General features: G+C 35.0%; 1 protein-coding gene across 1 annotated transcript in view; it reads left to right on the top strand.

The window, feature by feature from the left end:
* Positions 1-20,708, top strand: part of ERBB4 (erb-b2 receptor tyrosine kinase 4) — a 665,849-nt gene that overhangs the window by 499,118 nt on the left and 146,023 nt on the right. Inside the window, exon 20 of the mRNA XM_069474179.1 lies at positions 13,404-13,589. Within this exon, the coding sequence (XP_069330280.1) occupies positions 13,404-13,589 (186 nt within the window). The remainder of the gene's footprint in view (positions 1-13,403; positions 13,590-20,708) is intronic.

The raw sequence follows: 20,708 nt of genomic DNA on the forward strand, positions 1-20,708 counted from the left end.
TGGATGCCCTTGACATCAGGATTGGTGTAGAGTATTAAAATAACACTAACATGAATATTTAATATTGATATAAGAACTTCATATGAATCATGGGTTTCAAATTTAATATATCTGATGGTAATAATTAAGTTCATTATAAAAGTAGAGGAGATAAAAATAAGTGAATGATAGGACAAATGATTTCTATATAGAAATTATCCTATATGAGCCTGAAATGAGTAAGAGAAAAATAGAAGACTTAATTAAAGTCACTCTCTATTTTATCTTGGATGAGTCATAATAATACAATCCTGCCACTCCTTTGCCAATGGCATATTTGATATATTAATGCTTTATTAAGTATAAAGGGGAGGACTTCCCTAATTTTATTTAGTTTTTTTGAACATTCCTTTAATATAAATGTCATGAATTAACTGAGATTATTCTTGCTGATAAAAAGCAGAGTAGATGTCTTCCTTTAAAGAAGATGCAGTATCTAGGAAAACAAATGCATATTAATTTCCAAAATTATAAATAATAAAGTTCTAAGTGATTAAATGCTATTAACCAAATTACTAAATTCTGACCTATTTTAAGTTAATTTAATTTTAAAATATATTGATTGAGCATTCTGAGATTCAAGTTCTCCTGTGCACAAATGGGAATAAAAACATGAGTAGTCTTAGTCCCTCCTGCAAAGGCTATTTAGCATTTTATTATTGGAGGATTAGTTTTAAGTAGTTGAGGATAAATTGTGCTCAGTGGATTTGTTTTTTAAAAAAGGTTGGTACCTGTTAGAATGAAACTTTATAAAGATTCCATTAACTAGTTAATCTTGCCAATGAGCATTCCTATTAGGACACTAGGATAATGACCACAAAATCCTCTGGGTCTGCCTGGTTACCTAACTGACAGTAATGGTCCTGAAGAGACAAAATGATGGAAAGAGACTTGGCTGTGGATGCGGTGAGAACCAGATTCCAGTTCTAGCTTGGTTCCTTATGCACTTTAGGATCTTGGCAAATTGCTTATCCTTTTAAAATATGTCTCTTTCTCAGTCCATTGACATAATAATCTGTTGGACAAGATTGTCCTGAGAACTCAGTGAGTTCATGTGTAAAATGCGTAGCATTGTGCATGGCGCGATTCAACAAAAAGTAGCAGTTATTGCGGTTGTTACTATGATCTGATGGAAATCTTTAATATGTGACTTTACAGGGCCCACAAATGTGTTAACAAAGAACTAGACAGCTATAGGTGAACTAAATACAGGGCTTATCCAACAGGTTAAATAATCCTAGAAATTCATTTTCACATAGAAAAAAAAATGAAAGCAATAGACACTATTCAAATGTTAATAATTATTCTTTCCTCCCTTAGTAGTGAATCTGTATCCTGAAATGATTTATTTTATTTCCAGTATGTTTGTGTTTTTCTTCCTTATAGCCCTTTGCAGTGTCCCTTTCATAAGAAGCTCCATATTGGGACTTACTGGATTGTTCTTCTGCGTTAGTCCTGAGATGTTATCTGCAGACACCTTAGTGTTTCGCTCTCTGTGACATTGCTAAGATTAACAAGCAGGCTATGAAGTTTCTCTACCCACACTACAAGAATTCTCTAGTATCTGTTGATCTCTATTGTCTGCTGCAATCCCTATTGCTATTGACTATTATTATTGATACTGTGGTTACTCTTTGTTAAAGGACAAATCTATGTAGTCCTTGAAGTTCTCTTATAGCTTTAAAACGTACTTTTGGCCATTTCCTAACCCTTCATGATTACTTTATGTTGAACGTGAGAAGATATATTTCTAGCTCTAAATAGGAAAAGAATAGCTGGAAAAGTATTGACAGAAAATTTATTTTTTTTGTCAATTTTCTTTCCTTACATTCTTCATGCCCCCACTAGACTAAAGAATCAAAGTGACCATTCACCCTGAAGCTACAGCCATTTTCCAGATTCTCAGCCATGCCTTTGCTGCTTAATGATTTCCTTCCCTTTAGATATAATTGGTTTAATAAAAATAATAGCAGCTAACATTTCTAAGTGTCTGCTAGGCACTGTGATAAGCTTTTTGCCTGTACTATATCATTTAGCTATTACATATATATGTTAATTTCTAGATGAATTAAAAGTATCTGCTCATTTAGAATAGATTAATATGGTAAATCCAAACAAAAAAAGGGTTGGTAGCAACATTAATTTTAAAAACATGTACGAAATCAAGGCTGCAGTGTTTAAGCTCACCTTTACCTTTCAACAAATTGGTTCTTGTCGCCTAAAGCACTGAGTTGAGAACAATTATGAATCCTCATCCAGTACAGGCATGAAATAATATAGTAATTGTATTAGTTTCCTGTAACTACTGGAACAAATCACCAGAAATTTGGTGACTTAAAAAAACAGAAATATATTCTATCACAGTTCTGGAAGCTAGACATCTGACTTCAAGGTGTTGGTAGGGCTGCACTCCCTCTACAAGCTCTAGAGAAAATACATTCCTTGCCTCTTCCAGCTTCTAGTGCCTGAAAATGCCCCGTGGCTTATGAGTGCATCTCTCTAATCTCTGCCTCCTTCTTCACATTTTTTTCTATTTTTTCTATCTGTGTCTAATCTCCTTCTGCCTCTCACTTATAAGGATACTTGTGATGGCCTTTAGGGCCTACCTAAATAAACAAGGATGATCTCCTAACCTCAAAATCTCTAATTTAATCATATCAACCCAGACTTTTTTTCTGAATAAGGTGATTTGCCTGGGATTAAGACCTGGGTGTACTTTGGGGGGCATTGTCAGTTTACTACATAATAACTGACTAGCAGTATCTGCAACAGGCAGGAGGAGGGGAGAATTGGTAGCATGCATGCCATATATTTGCTATCAGTGACTTCATCTGTCACTTTACAAATAAGTGTTTTAAGTGCCTTGTCCTCCAAGATGACAGCATTAGAAGAATACCTGCAGAAAACACATGACATCCTAAATTGGAGTAAAGGGGTTTTGATAAAGGTATGGGCAGGGGTAAGTGATACCAACAAGGTTTGTTGAAGTATACTCAGGAGAATAACAGTATTGCTAGGCTTCCAGAAGCTAGGGGAAGGTTACCTTGATCTAATAGCAACTGTTGCCATTGGTAAAGTTTTGCGGGAAAGTAAGGGGTGGGAGATAAATACCAACCTTATTCTCTTCTCCATTCTGCTGTTGCTTTTCATTGGCTGAACCCAAATTAAAGCCAGGGGACAAAATAGCCTATTGTCATCATCCACTTGGGTCAGTCTCACTGGGCACATGGCAGGATAGAGCATGGTGGAGAATGAAGCTAAAGAAACAAAGAAAAATATACAGGCCAATCTCACAGATCATTGGTGTCATAGCTGGGAGTATAATCTAAACTTTTTTATTCCAAAATTACTGAAACTTTTATTATATCAAATTTAATTCAACAAATGTTTGTTGAATACATGCAATGTTAAGGCTTTCTATGTAGCCATTCAAGAAATGCCTAGGATATTTTGTATGTTTGTAGCATAAATAGATTAAGAGTTAGAAAAAAAATCAGGAATCTTTCTACAAGTGTGATGTGAGCCTGAACTTAAATAGGAGTCAGAAGGAAAATACACAGAAATGGGATAAGGAATTAATACAACTTGGCAAATTATTACATATAGAGTGGAATGGAAAAAAATAGAAATGCAAATGTCAAATATGAATTCAAGATTTTAAAACTGAATTAGCAAATGTTTCTGAAATTTAAAAAATTAGTAAAGTATAGCAGGCAAGCTTATATGGGAAAATTATTTCCTTTGTGTCTTATATTTGAGATCCCATAGTATCTATGTCAAGATGACCAGAAGGCATTTGAAATATGGGTTGATTCCTGGGATGGAGTAGGTTGTAAAAGAAGAATATAATAAATATTTTATTCATAAAATTATATTACATCTTTCTTATGAGCCATATATTCTATAAGGATTTGTTGATAAACAAATTAATATGATTAACTAATATTAATGCTTTCAGAGAAATCATTAGAAATTCCAGACATTTAACAGGTAGTTCTAATAAAATAGGCTAGGTGTTATGGTTTTTATATATATATATATATATATATATATAAAAGTCTATTAGTTCATGCTCAGAAATGACAGTTGAGATTATAGGAGTCAAGGAGAAGATTTGGAATATGGAACAGCATAATTCTCATGTTTGGAAGGGTACAGACATTTTGGACATAATGATAATATATTTTGCTTTTTATCTTGAGGGGAAAAAAATGTTGCTCTGTTTACTTTGCTCCAAACTAAGTGAAATCATGGCAAAGCACAAAAATTTTGCAATTGATTCCATATGGTTTTGACAAGTATGTAATATTTCTTAAAGTTATAAAATATTTTCATCTCTGGAAGATTGGTGAACAAATATTAATAGATATGGACACAAGAGATTACAGACTAAAGCAAAGAATGTTAGAGGTAAAGCCATGGTAGCATTTCCACATTTAAGGAATGAGAGGGAAAAGCAGGCGCCAGTGATTATAAGGAGAGTACTCAGAGAGTGAAAAATCAAGACGAAATAGAATACTAACATCAGCCACAGAGGAGGTGGTTAGTCAGGTAAAACAACGCAGAAGGTCAGGGAAATTTAATAATGAGAGAACAAATATCTTGACTTTGGTGAAAAGAAGAGATTTGGTGATATTTTCAAGAGTAATTTAAAGAGTAGGAATGTAGGAAAGTGGTAGAGAAGCCAAATCCCAAAGGAACAGAGGAGTATAAAATGAAGAAATAGCCGAAGTGGGAATAGCAGATATTCCAAATATTGAGATAGGGCAAAATTGAAGGCACTTTCATTTTTGGGATATGGAACACATAACTATACTTGTAGGTACAGTGACGGTGCCAATGAAGGAGTCAAACTACAGTTGTACTGGAGATAAATAATGGTAAAATGACTCGGGGAAACATAATGGAATGTCGTGAAAAGTACATTTCACAGAGTAAATATTGAGAAAGTTTAAGAATTTTTTTTTTTCCTACCTAGAGACATAGGCCATAGTGCAATAGTCACTAAGAAAATAAAAACTAAAATAGAGGCTATTTTTGGAGGATCACATCAGGAGGTTTAGGCCAAATACCCATGTATCTGTGCTTTTGTCTAACAACATTTGGAATTTTAGGAATGCAGATGGAGAAAGCTGTCTTCAGCCAAGGAGCAGAAAAATGAAATGTGAATATCAAGGCGAGACAATAATATGACGATGCCAAATGTTTTCTTGTAATAGTTAACAGTGGAGATAAGGCTATGACAGTGGTAAATGAAACATAACAAAAACCAGGTATTAAAAGATTTATGAGGCTAGATGTAGTGGTTCATGCCTATAATCCTAGCACTTTGGGAGGCTGAGGCAGGAGGATTGCTTGAGGTCAGGAATTCAAGACCAGCCTGAGCAACATAGCAAGACCCTCTCTCTACAAAAAATAGAAAAACTAGCTGGGCATGGTTTTAGTTCCAGCTATCAGGAGGCTGAGGCAGGAGGATTGCTTGAACCCAGGAGTTTGAGGCTGCAGTGAGCTATGATCATGCCACTGCCCTCATGCCTGCCTGGGCAACAAAGTGAGACCCTGTCACAAAAAAAAAAAAAAAAAAAAAAAAAATTATGAGTGAATCTGGTCCTCAGGTCCTCTTCACACAACTGGAAGGCCCTATAAGACCTGGCCTATAACCACATTTTCAATCTCATCTCATGCCATTAGAGCCCTTGCTAAACTCTAGGCACATGAGCCTTCTCAGAGCTTCCAAAGCATGCCAGCCTCTGACATCGTGCTTTTCACTGAATGCTCTTTCCAAGTATTTGTATATCTGACTCCTCGTAAATCTTGTCTCAGGACACCTTTCCTGATCGCCCTTATCTAAAGTATCTGTGCAACCACCATTTTGTTATCTATCACAACATCCTGTTTATTTTCACCATATTGCTTAATAAAATTTATAATTATTTACGTATCTGTTTTATATTTATTTAGTTTTCTTGTTTATTGGTTGCCTCTCCCAGTAGAATAAAAGCTCCATGAGGATAGAGATGGTATTGTAAACACAGCCTCAATCATAGTGCCAGGCACATAGCAGGTCCTCAATAAATAACGTCAACAAATATATAACTAAAGAGATAGGAAAACATGAAAAGAATGGAGGGAAATTTGGTGTAATCAGAGGTGGGAGAGGGAAGGGAGAAACAGAAAATAGCATTCTACATTGTGTAGAATTCTTCACAAAAGTCTTCATTGTGAAGCAGTGTTAAATAATGACTAAATCTAACCTACGGCCACCCAATGGGTGGATGATGTAGAATGAAGATGGAAAACTGCTGACTCCAAAAGTTAGAATGGTCCTGACCTTGATTGTTAAAGTCCACAAAAATGATGCCAGGGATTGGAAAGGAGTGGCAAGCCTCCTGAGCAATGTGAACAAACTGAAACTTATGTCATATTAATTCAGCCTAATTCCTACTCACCTATTTGCACAAGTAAATTATTATTTATTCTAGACATGAAGGAACAGATGCAGATTTCATTTATTTTATTACCTTGAGACCATCTGTAGCAAAACAGGTTAGTAAAACATTATTATAGACCAGTAATTTTATTTCATTTTTCATCATTGTGTTTGTCATTATCTTCTTTGTTTTCTTCATCACCATCACCCTCACTATCTTTAGGGGCAGCATTTCCTTCAGGCATTCACAAATCTGCTGACTTTGCCTTAAGCACAGTTTTATATGCCTGCATTAATTGTCCATCCTTTCTTTTCCTCTACCCCTCTTTTTATCTTCCTTATCTTTGATGCAATGAGATTTCCCTGGTTTTAAGCTGGAGGGTGTTATATTAATGGTCCATAGCCATAATGAAACAATAAAAGTTTGGCTGAAGTTAACATTTTTAAAAACAGAAGAGCCCATAAATTTTCACTGGCCATATGTTTTTTTTGTTTTTTTTTTGTTTTGTTTTGTTTTGTTTTTGGGGAAACCACTAACAAACATCAGTGAGAAAACAAGTTTAAGTGACAAGGTATAAATATCTGGTGGCTGTGCAAAATGATACCTTAATGTGAAAAATGGTATTGCTCACTTTTATTATTGTACAGAAATGTCTTTCCTTCAGACCAAAATAGAGATACAAATAGCATGTGGCTAGAGAATAATGACACACATACTTCAGAGTTTTTTGTCTGTATCTTGGTGGTCCCTCGGCAGTTTGAAAGTCCTTATTCAAACCAGACCTCATTATAAAGAAAAATGTTTTTTAGAATTTTCACTGTAGCACCTGTTACATTCTTCCCTTCTGTCCAATGAATAAAAAAATACCTTAATTCACTTACAGGAAAAAATTATAAAGCAAAAAGGGAAAATAAAGGCAGAGAATAATTTTATTTCTGGAAAAATAGATAATGTACCTGTCAAGTTATATTTATTCCAATGGCCTTCGGCAACATTTTCTAGTGACAGCAACAAAGATTCCAAAATTGCTTCCATAGGCCCCACACAAAGATAGGTAACAGAGGGCATTATTAATTTTAACACAGAGTAATTTATTGAAACCCAACACTCCATGATTAAAGTATTGGGATTTTTTTTTCCCTTTCCATCCCACTCATCACTCTAAATGAATTCACATTCACTTTTCTTTATCTACTCTCCTTTCCTCCAAAACAGCCATCTGCTATTTTCTTTATGAAAAAATGCAACCTACAATTAGTGTCTTGTTCATCTTTTCTTTCTCAAAAAAAAAAAAAAAAAAGAGAGCTATTATGCAAATCCTCTGCAATTTGGTTTCAAATACTCTTTGTAGTGTGATGAGCAATTTTTCTTAATACAAACCCAGCTTTTTTGCCAGGACTTACTAATAGATTTTTTAAAAGAGAAATTTCATGTGACTTTGTTACGCTCCTCTAATGTAAATTTTTTAAACGCACATTTAAATGGAATTATCATTGCTCCTTGCGTTATAGAAGGAAAAAAAAACCAATTCTTTTATGTATTTTATCGTGAAAAAGAAGGCTGAAATAACCTCAAAATCTTTCTTCTACCTTAAATTTCATCATTCTCTTTACCTTAAGAATTGGCCTATACCAAATACTACTGTCAGTAGATCAGGGAAAAGTATTTTCTTTGGCTTTTTCTGAAAACACATTGAAAGTGATAGCAGTTTACCTGTAAGCAGAAATTTGTTGTTTGATTTTAGTTGCTCCTCAGGAACTAAAGTGTAATTTGACCCAATTCATTCAGGTATGGATAAGGTGAGGTGTTTAAGGCTTCTTGTTAACAAGATAAACATCTACAGTGTGAAGTGGTGATGGAACTGAAGTAAAAATGACAATATTTTGAAGAATCAGAAATCCTTAGTCTTTTTTTTTTTTTTTTGAGACAGAGTCTCTGTTGCCCAGACTAGAGTGCCATGGCATCTGCCTAGCTCGCAGCAACCTCAAACTCCTGGGCTCAAGCAATCCTTCTGCCTTATCCTCCCGAGTAGCTGGGACTACAGGCATGAGCCACCATGCCCGGATAATTTTTTTTTCTATATATGTTTTTAGCTGTCCATATAATTTCTTTCTATTTTTAGTAGAGACGGGGTCTTGCTCTTGCTCAGGCTGGTCTCGAACTCCTGACCTTGAGTGATCCTCCCTCCTGGGCCTCCCAGAGTGCTAGGATTACAGGGGTGAGAAATCTTTAGTCTTAAAACTGATCTTGCTGCTGACTAGTCATATGCCCTGGGCTAGTAATGCCGTTGATCCTTGGTTTCCTCATTTTACAGCTGAGAATTACTACTTCTTTCAACTGCTCCATAGGATTGTGATGAGAATGAGACAATTGATTCGTGTTATTGTTTTGCAATGGATTATAGAAACACACATTTGACGGAGACATCAAGATGTGCCAGAGGCTCTTAAAATTTCATATTTCCCACGGCACCTTCACCTAGGAAGCTTGCTACAAATGCAGATTCCTAAGATCCACCTTTAGACCTGATTATCTGGGAGTGGGGCTGGAAAAGCCACGTTCATATTGATAAACCTGGGTGACTTTTATACACATGAAAAACTGAGAGGAGAGCCACTCAAAGAGAAATAGACAGAATGTGATCAGTATTAATTTAATTTAATTAGACATCTAATGTTTCATATTTAATTGACTATCCAATATATACATAGCTAAATTAGATATTTAATCTGATGAGATGTTTTGCTCATTTGTTGGAGTCTATGTGTATGTTTATATATTGCATATTATAATTCAATGAAGGACCCCTCGGGTTTACACTGTGAATGTAAGCAGTTAATACTAGATTAAATAATAGATAATTTAAGTTGGCTAACTTTATTATCTGTATTGTCCCTATAACTTCATTGTTCTGCTTTATTTCAAATGTCTGCTGAAAAATACAGTAAATGAAAATGTTTTCACTTCGTGGATCCACATGAATAGTAATAACTCAAATTTCTGGCTTTGCTGATTATGCAAAACTCCCACCCCGCAAAGAAGCCTCCACAAATATCTTGGGAAATTGCTGGGTGTCTCAAATGTATCCAGAAATCATCCCTCTTGCTGTCGTCCCCGTGTGGTATCTACAGTGCTCTTCCTTGCCAGTTCCGGTCCACGTTGAGCTTGCTTTCTCTCTGAGCCACTGGAGCGGTCCCTCCCCTGCCGCTGCTGACTGGTACCACGCGAGGGTGCCCCAAGTCCTTGCTGGGGGTGATGCCTCTCACTGCTCCCTGAGCTACCAGTCCTCACAGTGTCACAGCAGTGGTGGCTCAGCAAGGGAGTGTAGAAACTGGTTCTCTTCTCTGTTCTGTGATTCATCTGGTTCGCTGGGGCAACTAGGGAAGGGGGAATTAAAGCATCTTTTGTACTTGGAAGCCATCTGGAAAACAATGATTTCCAGGCTCAAAAACAAAAAGTCCTTTGAGGTAGAGTAGCACCATTTTACCAGCTTACTCCTTCTGTTCGGCCTCGTATCCCTCTTTTCTCCAGGCATTAGCCCACACTGTCCCTTAAAAGTAAAATGTTAGACCTCACAGTAAACTTTTGGCTGGATTTGGGAAGTTCATATACTCCGTCAGACACACCTCATCATTTTCAATAACGTTTAGGTTTAGCTGAACTAAACAGCCATAAAAGAGTGGTGGAGGTTAAAAGTGGATTATGACCTCCCAAATAACGTTAAGGTAATAATAATAAAAGTCAAATACTCTGACAAGGCTAAGGATGAAAGACAGCCCTCTAACTGGCCTGTTCTCCCTTCTCTGCTCCCATTTTCTACTTGCCAAAGCAATCACTTTCAAATTTTTGGAAATTTCTTCTGTTACTCAACTTCATATATATAAATAACATGCTTATACTATCAACTCTTAATTTTTCAGTTTTATGTATTATATGCAAACTTCTTGCTATCAGCAGTCAGTCCCCTCCCATCACCACCTTCTAGAAGTGTACACCCCCCTGCCCTCCATCTTCCAATATACAGGGTGTCCCAAAAGTTGCCATACATGGGGAATGTGGGAAATTGTAGCTAAATGTACCTTTATTTACAAAATATTCATTACAAAATTTTACAAAAGTTTTCCTTTGTATGGCGACTTTTGGGACACCTTGTAGTTATGTGATTTCCATTTATATCAATATTTCATGTTTACACCATTATGATTATGTAACTATTCCCAGCTGTGCTATGTATTGAACATGAAGATTTTCTCTTCTTGTGCATCTCTTTGTATTTTACCTCAAATTAATTTCCTCTTTTTTTTACTTTAGCTTAGTTTTCTGTGTCTCTATCACTAATTCGACCTTCATCTCCTACTAGAAAAATAAATATCCCCTTAATGTACTTTAAACTCATTGGATATTCTATCAGTTCCATCCTCGAGTCACTTTGCCCAGAATAATATGTCCTGTTGCAGTCTGGGCTGGCTGCTATCTCGGTCTGTTATACAGCTTTTATTCTGGAATGTCCCCACTATAATTTTTGGATTTCTGTATCTCGCGTTGATTCCTTGTTTTCTCAATTTAATGTACTCTTTTAAATACTCTCCCTTTTATGAGCCCATTTAACAAAGAAAGGAAACATGGAAGGTAATTTTTTTTTTTTTTAACTTCTGTCATGTCTCAGCCTGTCTGTTACCTGCCTTCACTTGGTTAAAATGTTGCTGAATATAAAATTCTAGGATTAAACAAAACTTTCAGAATTTTGAAGTTATAGCTCCACTTGGGAGGAACTTGAGGGCAGTCACTATTTTCATCATATATAAATTTACATAATCCTTCTATTTTTCCCAGAGTACTTCTCTTTCCACAGTACCTGACATCCACAGTCCACAATCCTTTGGTTTATTCATGCACTCCTAAAGGTGAAGGGGAGAAGATCTGTAATCTAAGTGCTTCCTAAACATATTTTGACGCAATCCTCCTGAAATCAATCACTCACACTACATTTAGAGAGCTTTGTGGTGAAAGTACTACTGAGCCTTTGGTGATGTACCTCATTGGCTTACTTCTCAGTTTTCCCTCCTGTTAAGTTATGCTTCAAATTTCATGTTTGTTAGGTCAGCTAACACTAACAAATAAGCCACTTTGTACTTTTGTTCTTCTATCCTATTGCCTCCTTTCTATGATTGTTGGTGTCTGAATTTTTATTAGTTCATTTATTATCAGCATAATGGAATTGAAAGGAAAGGGAAGCAATTTATGTATTCAATCTGCTATGCTATCTTAAATAGAAACTCAGTAGAGCTTTCTGTCCTCAATTTTTGTTTTGAAATGTTTCAAGGCTACAGAAAATGTTTAAGAATTATACAAGGAACACTCTATACCTTCATGCAGATAAACCAATTGATAACAAATTGCAATATATTGGTATCATCCTCCTCTGTGTATTTGTGTGTGTATATGAGTATATATACATATGCAAACAAAGATAGATACATTTACATATATCCTCTCTCTCTCTCTTTCTTTCTTTCTCTCTCTCTCTATATCTCTCTGAGTAAACCATTTGGAAGTAAGTTGTATACACAGGATACTTCATCCATAAATATTCCAGGATCTCCTAAGATCAAAGAACATTCTTTTGCATATCCACAATACTGTTATCACTGTCAGATATTTAACATTGATGCAATATTATATAACATATAGACCCTAGATTTTCTCAATTGTCCCAATAAATTCATGTATGCTTTTTTTTTCCTAATCCAGGAGTCAATCAAAGACTCAGCATTGCCCTATCTCCATAATGAATTTTAGCTTGAATAACACACCCTTCTTTTATGTCTCTCCCAATATTAACATTTTTAATGAGTTCAGGCCAGTTTCTTTGTAAAATGTCCTACAATATAGATTTGGCTGATTATTGCCCTATGATCAGATTCAGGTTAAATATTATTGACAAGAATACTATGTAGGTGTTATTATGTAGCTTTTAAAAGCAAATTTTACCATTGTTTTCATAGGAGATGAACATTATTTTATATTTGTTTATAATCTAAAAGCACATATTAAACCATAATAAAGTATATAAGATATATTCTATGGTTATATCTGTTACAAATTATAATAAAAACAGTAACTTTTGATTGGAAACTAATTTTAGGATGCACTAAATAACCATCATGTGTCCATTTTTATCTCCATTAAGCAGAGGTGGCTTTATTATAAAAAAATTAGATTCCAATTTTCTCAGGAAATGAAGAAATTGGAGTAGACTAATTTTTATAGTCTTACCTAATTCTCAAATTTCATGAATCTATGAATAAGACATCACATGCAATTTGGAAAATAAAATAAATTTGAGGAGAGATAAAATTATAGAATAAAATATCTTATTAAAATGTTTATTCTTTTATATAAATTGACAATAGGCATAGGCAAATAGTTATAATTATTTATGTTTTCCTATTTACAATTTACACATTACACCATTTTATGCTGTCCAAATCTATACCAGTAATGGGTTAAGTTTGGGTCACCTTACTCTACTTGCAAATAACTAAATGTGTGTAGATTATTGTACTATAGAACCAAGGTTAAATGTTAAAAATACACAGTATTAGTTAGGACTTATTTCAACTTACCTGGCAGCAAATAAAAGCTAATATTTTCCATATGATAAAGAAGAAGATACTGCTACTAATTATATAGGCAGCTGTGCTATAACAGCTTCCATTTTAATAAATGTATAGTCTTTATTTTTCATTTAATTTTGTTGAATTACATTGCTTTAAAGATAGAATAGTTACAATAATGTCTTTTCATTTTTAATTGATTCTATTGAGTGAGAGTACATTTTCAAAATCATTATCAGCACTAGTACAATGCAAGTAACTATAATTGTAAGGAACTTTTGAGTTGAGATGATGGTATTGTATCTTTCTCTTTCAGGAAGCTCTGATCATGGCAAGTATGGACCACCCACATTTAGTCCGGTTATTGGGTGTGTGTCTGAGCCCAACCATCCAGCTGGTTACTCAGCTTATGCCCCATGGCTGCCTACTGGATTACGTTCATGAACACAAGGATAACATCGGATCACAGCTGCTGCTTAACTGGTGTGTCCAGATAGCTAAGGTAAGTGCCCATTACTTCCTATGGAAATGACATTTCTGGATTAATATTTCCTAATCTGAAACAGTTTGGATTTGGAAAACATGCCTAAACTTTCAACCTATTTAAATAAATTATATTTGCTACATTGAAAGATACATGATAGGGAGGTACCTTTATGCAAACCACAGATTAAACATCTGATATATATTTTTTTATTATTGTACTGTGCCATTGTATTGTATTGACTAGATGCCAACACAAATAGAGTACTAGTCAGGGAAATATCGTTATCCTGGATTTGTTTGGCTTTTTGTTTTGGCAGAGTCTAATTAACAAACAAAATCCAAGAAAGAAAAGATTGAATGTCTGAATTGTTCCATATTTAGATGATTTTGAAAAATAGCCTGTACGTTCAATTCTCAATATTACAGATGATCAAATTCTAAATATTTTCTTAGTCTTTTTTATAATTTTCAATTGATCTCCAACGGTTGGGCTTTTTGGTCTGACACAGAGGCTCAGGCATGTAACATACATAAGGGATGTAGTCTGGGGTGATTGGGACGGTGGTTCTGTGGCAAACTAGAGAACATCTGCCATCTGCTACCCTCTAGGGGACTATGGTTTGGGGATTATTACCAGAGTTATCTGGTCTTTCAATTTTTTCAAGAGTACTCAGAATTCTGGATTTTTATGTGAATTCTCCAAATTTAAATCTTATCTCAAACTATTGAAGCACTTAGTATTAATAAAAATTTAGCATTTGTTCTTAGACCATGCTGGGCTTGGGGGAGGAGGGAATCTCATCTTTAAAATTCAATATTTCTGACTGTTGGAAGAAAGAACTGGGGTCTCCCATCCTCATGTGCTTTCCTATACAGGTTCCTAAGATGTCTGTGTTCTTATCATGTCCTCTAATTTTCATGTCAGTAGAACTGAATTGTTTGTAATACTGAAAACATGCGAAATCACCAGTGACCTGGCAAAGAGCTGAGGTTAGGGGTAATTCTTAGAATAAGACAGTCTACTACTGAAGTAGAACAAAGAAAAAATTCTAACATGTCAGTCTTAAGCTAGAAAAGGTTAATATTGGTTTGACTTCCTAATATTGCAAGAATTTTAGTTCCTGACTCCTTTCTAAGGAAAATGTTATTTGTAGTTTCTTTGTTGTTGCTGCTGCTGTATTTGGAAAGCCTGAATACTGAGTGTAGGCTGCTATTATTTGTAAAAATCCTGAAACCTTCCTCAGAGCTTTACATGTCTATTTTACTTTGTTAGATTTTCTTCTGGTGCTTTAATTGATTTGCAGCTTAATTCAAATATAAGATTCCAAGAGCTTTCTTTTTTTCATGGTTTACCATTGAAACTATTTGAAGAGATGATTCTAAAGATATGTTAGTGGTTTGATATACCTTTCAAGATGATTTATAGATCATCACCTGATTAAGTTGTAAATTCACCCACCTTAAAATTCTTCCAAAAAGAAATAAAAATAATAAAAATTATTCAATATTTTTAACAATCAGAATTTAGTATGTCTAACCAAATAATTTAGGTTCTGGCTATAAGTAAAGACACTGTCACTAATATTTTTGCAAATAAATTGTTTATAGCATTTATGTTTTCTGACAAAACTTGATTGTCTCAAAGATTAGCATGATTTGGGGCCAGTTTAATAGATTTTCCTCAGTTAATTTTTTTTTCATTTCCCACTCTATTTTGTTTATGACCAAATTACTTTTCTTGTCCATATCATATCCCTAATTAGAGCTAATTAAATCTGATTTTTTTTTTTTTTTTTTTTTTTTTGTGGCTCAGGGACAGGTATCTGTGGAGTTTTGTTTTTGTTTTTTTTTTACTTTTGGTGGCAGAGTGGGAATTAGTGGGAAGGGCAAAGAGGAGAGAAGAATCTCCCTCATTTAAAAACATAGTTCACAATGATTGGAAGGAGAGCAGATTCCTATGTTAAGAAATGAATGCCTCTTCTGTACACAGATGTAATATCTTTCTTAAGGCTTGAATGTGTTACATGAGCAGAGCCTTCAGTTGCCTTCTTTTTTTCCTCTTTTCCATTTTTCTCTAGCAGTAACTATACTGAATGATAAGAAACATGAATTTCTCATTTGATCCAGTCATTTCCTTCTGCATAAATTAAAATAAGACACAAATCTGAATATCTGATGTCATTTAAATGCACAAACTAGGTGCTGACATTTCTGATTTGTTTCTGGTCAAGAGGAGACACTATGTGTAGATATGATCTCAGTCATATGCCCATATATACAAATTGTAAAATTAAAATTAGACTAGAGACAGAACACCACTAACATACAAAAGATTAAATTGGTACTTATTATTACACTTAATAATACAATAATGGCATTTAGTACCATTTAGAAGTTTGTGAATACCAATTGATTGAATGGGTTCCATGGGCATATTTTGACAGAGAAATTTTTATATTTTATAAAGTAGAATAGAAGATAAGTATTTAAATTAAAAGTCATAGTAGTATTGGCAGAGCTAAGCTCCATTTAATAACAATCCACAATTAAAATCAAAATAGAGAGATTATTTTTTGTAATTATATAACCACTTTTGGGAGAAAAAAAGGATGATAGCTTATTAGATATTATTTTTACTCCTATTATTTAAATTTGAATGCATTATGTAATATGATGAATTGTCATAAGATCTTTTGTGAAAGTCAATGGCATAAATCTCTTACAGTGTTGAGATTTTATTGAGGGTAAACACCTTCATATAGTCTCCCAGGGTCACACTGCAAACTAGTCTAAGGATGAAAAACTAAGCTCAGAAACATGGATAAGTCATTAATTGTTTTGTAGACAGGCAGTGTTTAATAATTTTTTTCATAAAAAAGGCAGCCTAATCAGTGAATTTTTGCAAGATCTCGGTATATTTTTTAGAATGATGTTTTAACTAGAGATTTGAGAATTGAATCCCCAAGAAGAATTATCTACAGTCTTTGTTAAGTTAGGAGGGATTTATTTATTAATTTAAAAATCATATGAAGTGTATTAGGTTTTTCAAGAGAAACAGAACCAATATGATATATATATATAATTATATTATATAAAGAGATTCATTATAAAGAATTAGATCATGAGATTATAGAAGCTGATGGGTCTAAAGATTTGCAGTCAGCAAGCTGGAGACTAAGGAGAGTCCATTCTGGAGTTCTAGTCCCAGTCTGAGGGCCCAAGAACCAAGTGAGCTCATGATGTAATTCTAATCTGAAAGCCAGTGGACTCCAGACCCAGAAAGACCCAATATTTCAACTCCAGTCCAAATGCAGTAGAAAACTGATGTCCTAGTTCAAAGGCAGTCAGGCAGGAGAGTTTTCTCTTACTTAAGGGTCAGCTATTTTGTTCTATTTAGGCCTTCAACTGATTGAATACGGCCTACCTGCATCCGGGAGGGCAATCTGCTTTCCTCAGTCTACCCAGAAACACCCTCACAGACCACCCAGAATAATGTTAGACCAAATGTCTGGGCACCCTTGACCCATCAAGTTGACCTATAAAATTAACCATCACATTGAGTTATGATGTGGCAGGTGCTATCTCAAGCTTTGGGAATTCAAGAAAAAACAAGATTCTAAAATCCCCCTATCACAATTTTTACATTACACTTGGAAAGATGAACCAAGTAAGCCAAGTAGCCAAGTAAACGAAGAGCACTGCTTCAGGTAGTGAGAGATAAGAGATGGCATCACCCAGCAGTTTTACGGTTGGATTTAGAAGACAGCAGTACCAATTTTAGCTCTACCAATTATCATCTATAATGACTTAGGCAAATTCCTTAATGTCTCTACATCTGTTTCCTCAGCTATAAAATGAATATAAGCTTATTGCTGCTGTGATGGTTAAATGTGATCATGCATCAGCTTTGCTCACTTGCTGCCAGAGCTTCAATGCTCAGTAGATGTTACTATATTGTTAAGCAAAATAACAATATATATTTATTTAAATATATTAAATATATTATTTAATATTACTATCAAAATTAATTAATTTAGACATGGCTTCAACAGAAAGATAGCATAATAGCAGAAAGAACATGAACTATACAGAAATACAAATCTGGATTTGAATCCTGGATCATAGTTATAAGACCTTCAAAAATCATTTCTTCTTTTGTCAAATAAAAATGCTTTATAGGCATAAAATGCATCAAGCCTATTTTTACCCCATTTGAATTAGTAAACAAATAGGAACAACTCATACTAATCTAAAAAATTAGACAAAAGTTTCCACAGAACAAGAATATATTATATATGTATATCCCTTTATTTGCTAGTGCTCATTAATAATTGTATTCATGAATATAGTAAACATTTATTAAAACCTAGTATTATAAAAGTGAAAGGAAGTGAATTTCAGAATTAGAAAGATCTGGCTTTGAATCCCTACACCACCAGTCATTAGCTGTAAAATTTAGGGCAAGTTTCTTAAACTCTCTGAGCTTCCTTATCTGAAAATTAGGGCAATAATATCTACCACATAAGGTTGTTGTAACATTTAAATAAAATAATAAAATATGTCAATATCTTAACATGTTTCCTAATATAGTATTGCTTGGTAATTAATGACTTTTTAAAAAAATTACACCGAGCAGTACTTTCAAAGCCATTCATTCAAAGCCATCCTCAGAAGAGGATTATTTTACCTTTCCATGAATAAAGGGTTCATTTGAGGTTTATTCCAAGGCAAATTATGAGTCTGTTCCAGAGAAGTTTGTTTTCATCATTTCCTCATGTCAGATATAAATGTGGTCTTAGATGCCAGATTCAAGGAATATTACATTATTTTTTTCTAAATTATAATTATCCATAGTATCAGAGAGTAGAATGGTGGTTACCAGAGGGGCTGGGGTAGGGGAAAAGAGGAGATGTTGACCAGTTATACAGCGACTCAATTCTGGAAAATTAACGTACAAAATGGCGACTATAGCTAACAATGATGTATAATATATTCGAAATTTGTTAAAAGAATAGATCTCAAGTGTTTTCACCACAAAAAACATACACACACAAATGATAACCAAGTGAAGTTACGGATGTGTTAGCTTAACGGTGGTAATCATTTTACAATTTGTGTGTGTATCAAAACATCACGTTGTACATCTTAAATACATACAATTTTAATTTGTCTATCATACCTCAATAAAACTACGAAAAATTATTCCAGCTTGTTACACACCTATCAGAGTTGGCCAGAAATCCCATTTTAATCATGTATTAGGAAGTCTTCACAAGGTTTCTTTCAGAGATGTTGAAGAATCTGAAGAGGTATACAAGGCGCTTAGCAAACAGGGTCAGGGGCTTTATTTTTCTGAATTTTGTCATTGGTACACAAAGGTGCTGCTTATTCGGCCCAGAAGGCCTCTCCAATCTCTCTGTCAGGAATGCACAATTATATAGCTTCCAAATCATTGCATTCTTCTCTTTTTTTTATTTGGCATATAACATAAATGTTTATTGCTCGTGAGTCTGAGCTCAGCTTGCTGGGTGGCTCTGGGATCTTGGCTGAGCTCACTCACATGTTGGAGGTGTTGGCTTTCTGTGAGCTGAACTAGACTGGGCTGGCTGGGGTGATTAGGGCTCCACTTCACATAACTCCCCTCCCCAGTCAGCCTGGCCAGAGCATGTTTCTACAAACCCGTGTCCCTTGCTGGTCATTCCCTAGGGCCTGGGCGTCCATCCACATACCATCCCATAAGAGACCTGTCACCTGTGTGGATGTAGAGTGAGAGTAGGAGCACCGGCCCTTCCTACCCCACCCTAGTCCCAGTCCCCTTCTGGAACTGCCGCCAGTGATTCCCTCTTCCCTCTTCAGTCTTGAAGAACATAACCTTTTTTTGAGGTTGAGTGCAGCCTCTCCTATGTTCCACCTTCATGGCTAGATAGAAATAAGTCAATTTTTCAAATAACAAAACCTAAGTTTAAGCTTATCTCCTGGGTGCTGGTGCTTCAGAATTGCAATTTTAGGTCCTGCAGTACAGAAACCCTGAAAAACCATTTCCAGATAGGGAGCCCAGACTGGAAACACACAGACTTTCCTATTTCTTCCAAAGCAGCAAGCACAAAACACCAATTGATATTTTAGTAAATTATTTTGCTGCCGTGTAAACAAAGAAAAGGAAAGTAATAGAAAAATGACACAGAAGGAACCCAGCCCAGAAAAGTTCCTTTTGTGGAACTGGTGAATCTTCAAAAATGAATATCAGAGGTTGTTGAAATTTTAGTGCAGGAAGGAGCCCCAGAAGATCATCTAGTTCAGTGATTTTAAATTTCTTAAGGCATAAATTTGTTTCTTCATGTGAAATGCTACTTTAAATCAAAACAAATAAAACTGAGCCGTAACTGCAGCAACGGAAGGGTGTTGAGAGGGCTTCAGGGAACGCTGAGGGTGCGGTGGGTCCTTGCAGATACCAGCTTTAAGACCCTCTGATGTGCCTGTGTGGGAGATGGGAAACTGAAGCCTCAACAGGTGACAGAGTCCATTTAAGGCCACAGTTCTTATTACTGACAAAGCCAGGACCTGAATCCATTTACTGCCCTGCCACCCGAAACATCCCAGTTCAGATTAACTGACAGCCAGACCACCCCGAATGGCCAACTTTGCAACACTTGTGGACCTCTCATTTGTAATTTAGGGGATATAACTACTGGGGTATTAGAGAAATATTGATCTAAAATATGAGCTCATACGTTTCTTGTGCTAACTTCTTAAGTGATCTGATGAAATTTTTTCCCCTATAGAATTTTGCATGAGGCAGCTAGCTTATTTTGGCCTCTAAATACTTGTTGTGATTTTAGTTCACCTTCCAAGCCTTTTTTTTTTTTTTAATATTCCCTTTCCACCAATAGTTTTCCCTTTTGATCTGTATATCAGAATGTCTAATAACAGCAACCTCCCAAGTTGGTGATAAAGCACCTGAATTTGAATCGTGTTCATCCCCTCCCTGAAACAATCTCCTGCTTTTTATTTAGGTGCCAAATTCTCTTTGCCTTAAAGGAGGACAGTATATAAAAGGTAGTAAGAAATAAGAGAGAATCTCAATTCTACCAGATGAAAATGAAGTTTATTGAGGCAGTTTCTAGAGCACAGGTCC

Source organism: Eulemur rufifrons, chromosome 1 (assembly GCF_041146395.1).
Source record: "Eulemur rufifrons isolate Redbay chromosome 1, OSU_ERuf_1, whole genome shotgun sequence".
Lineage (NCBI taxonomy): Eukaryota > Metazoa > Chordata > Mammalia > Primates > Lemuridae > Eulemur > Eulemur rufifrons.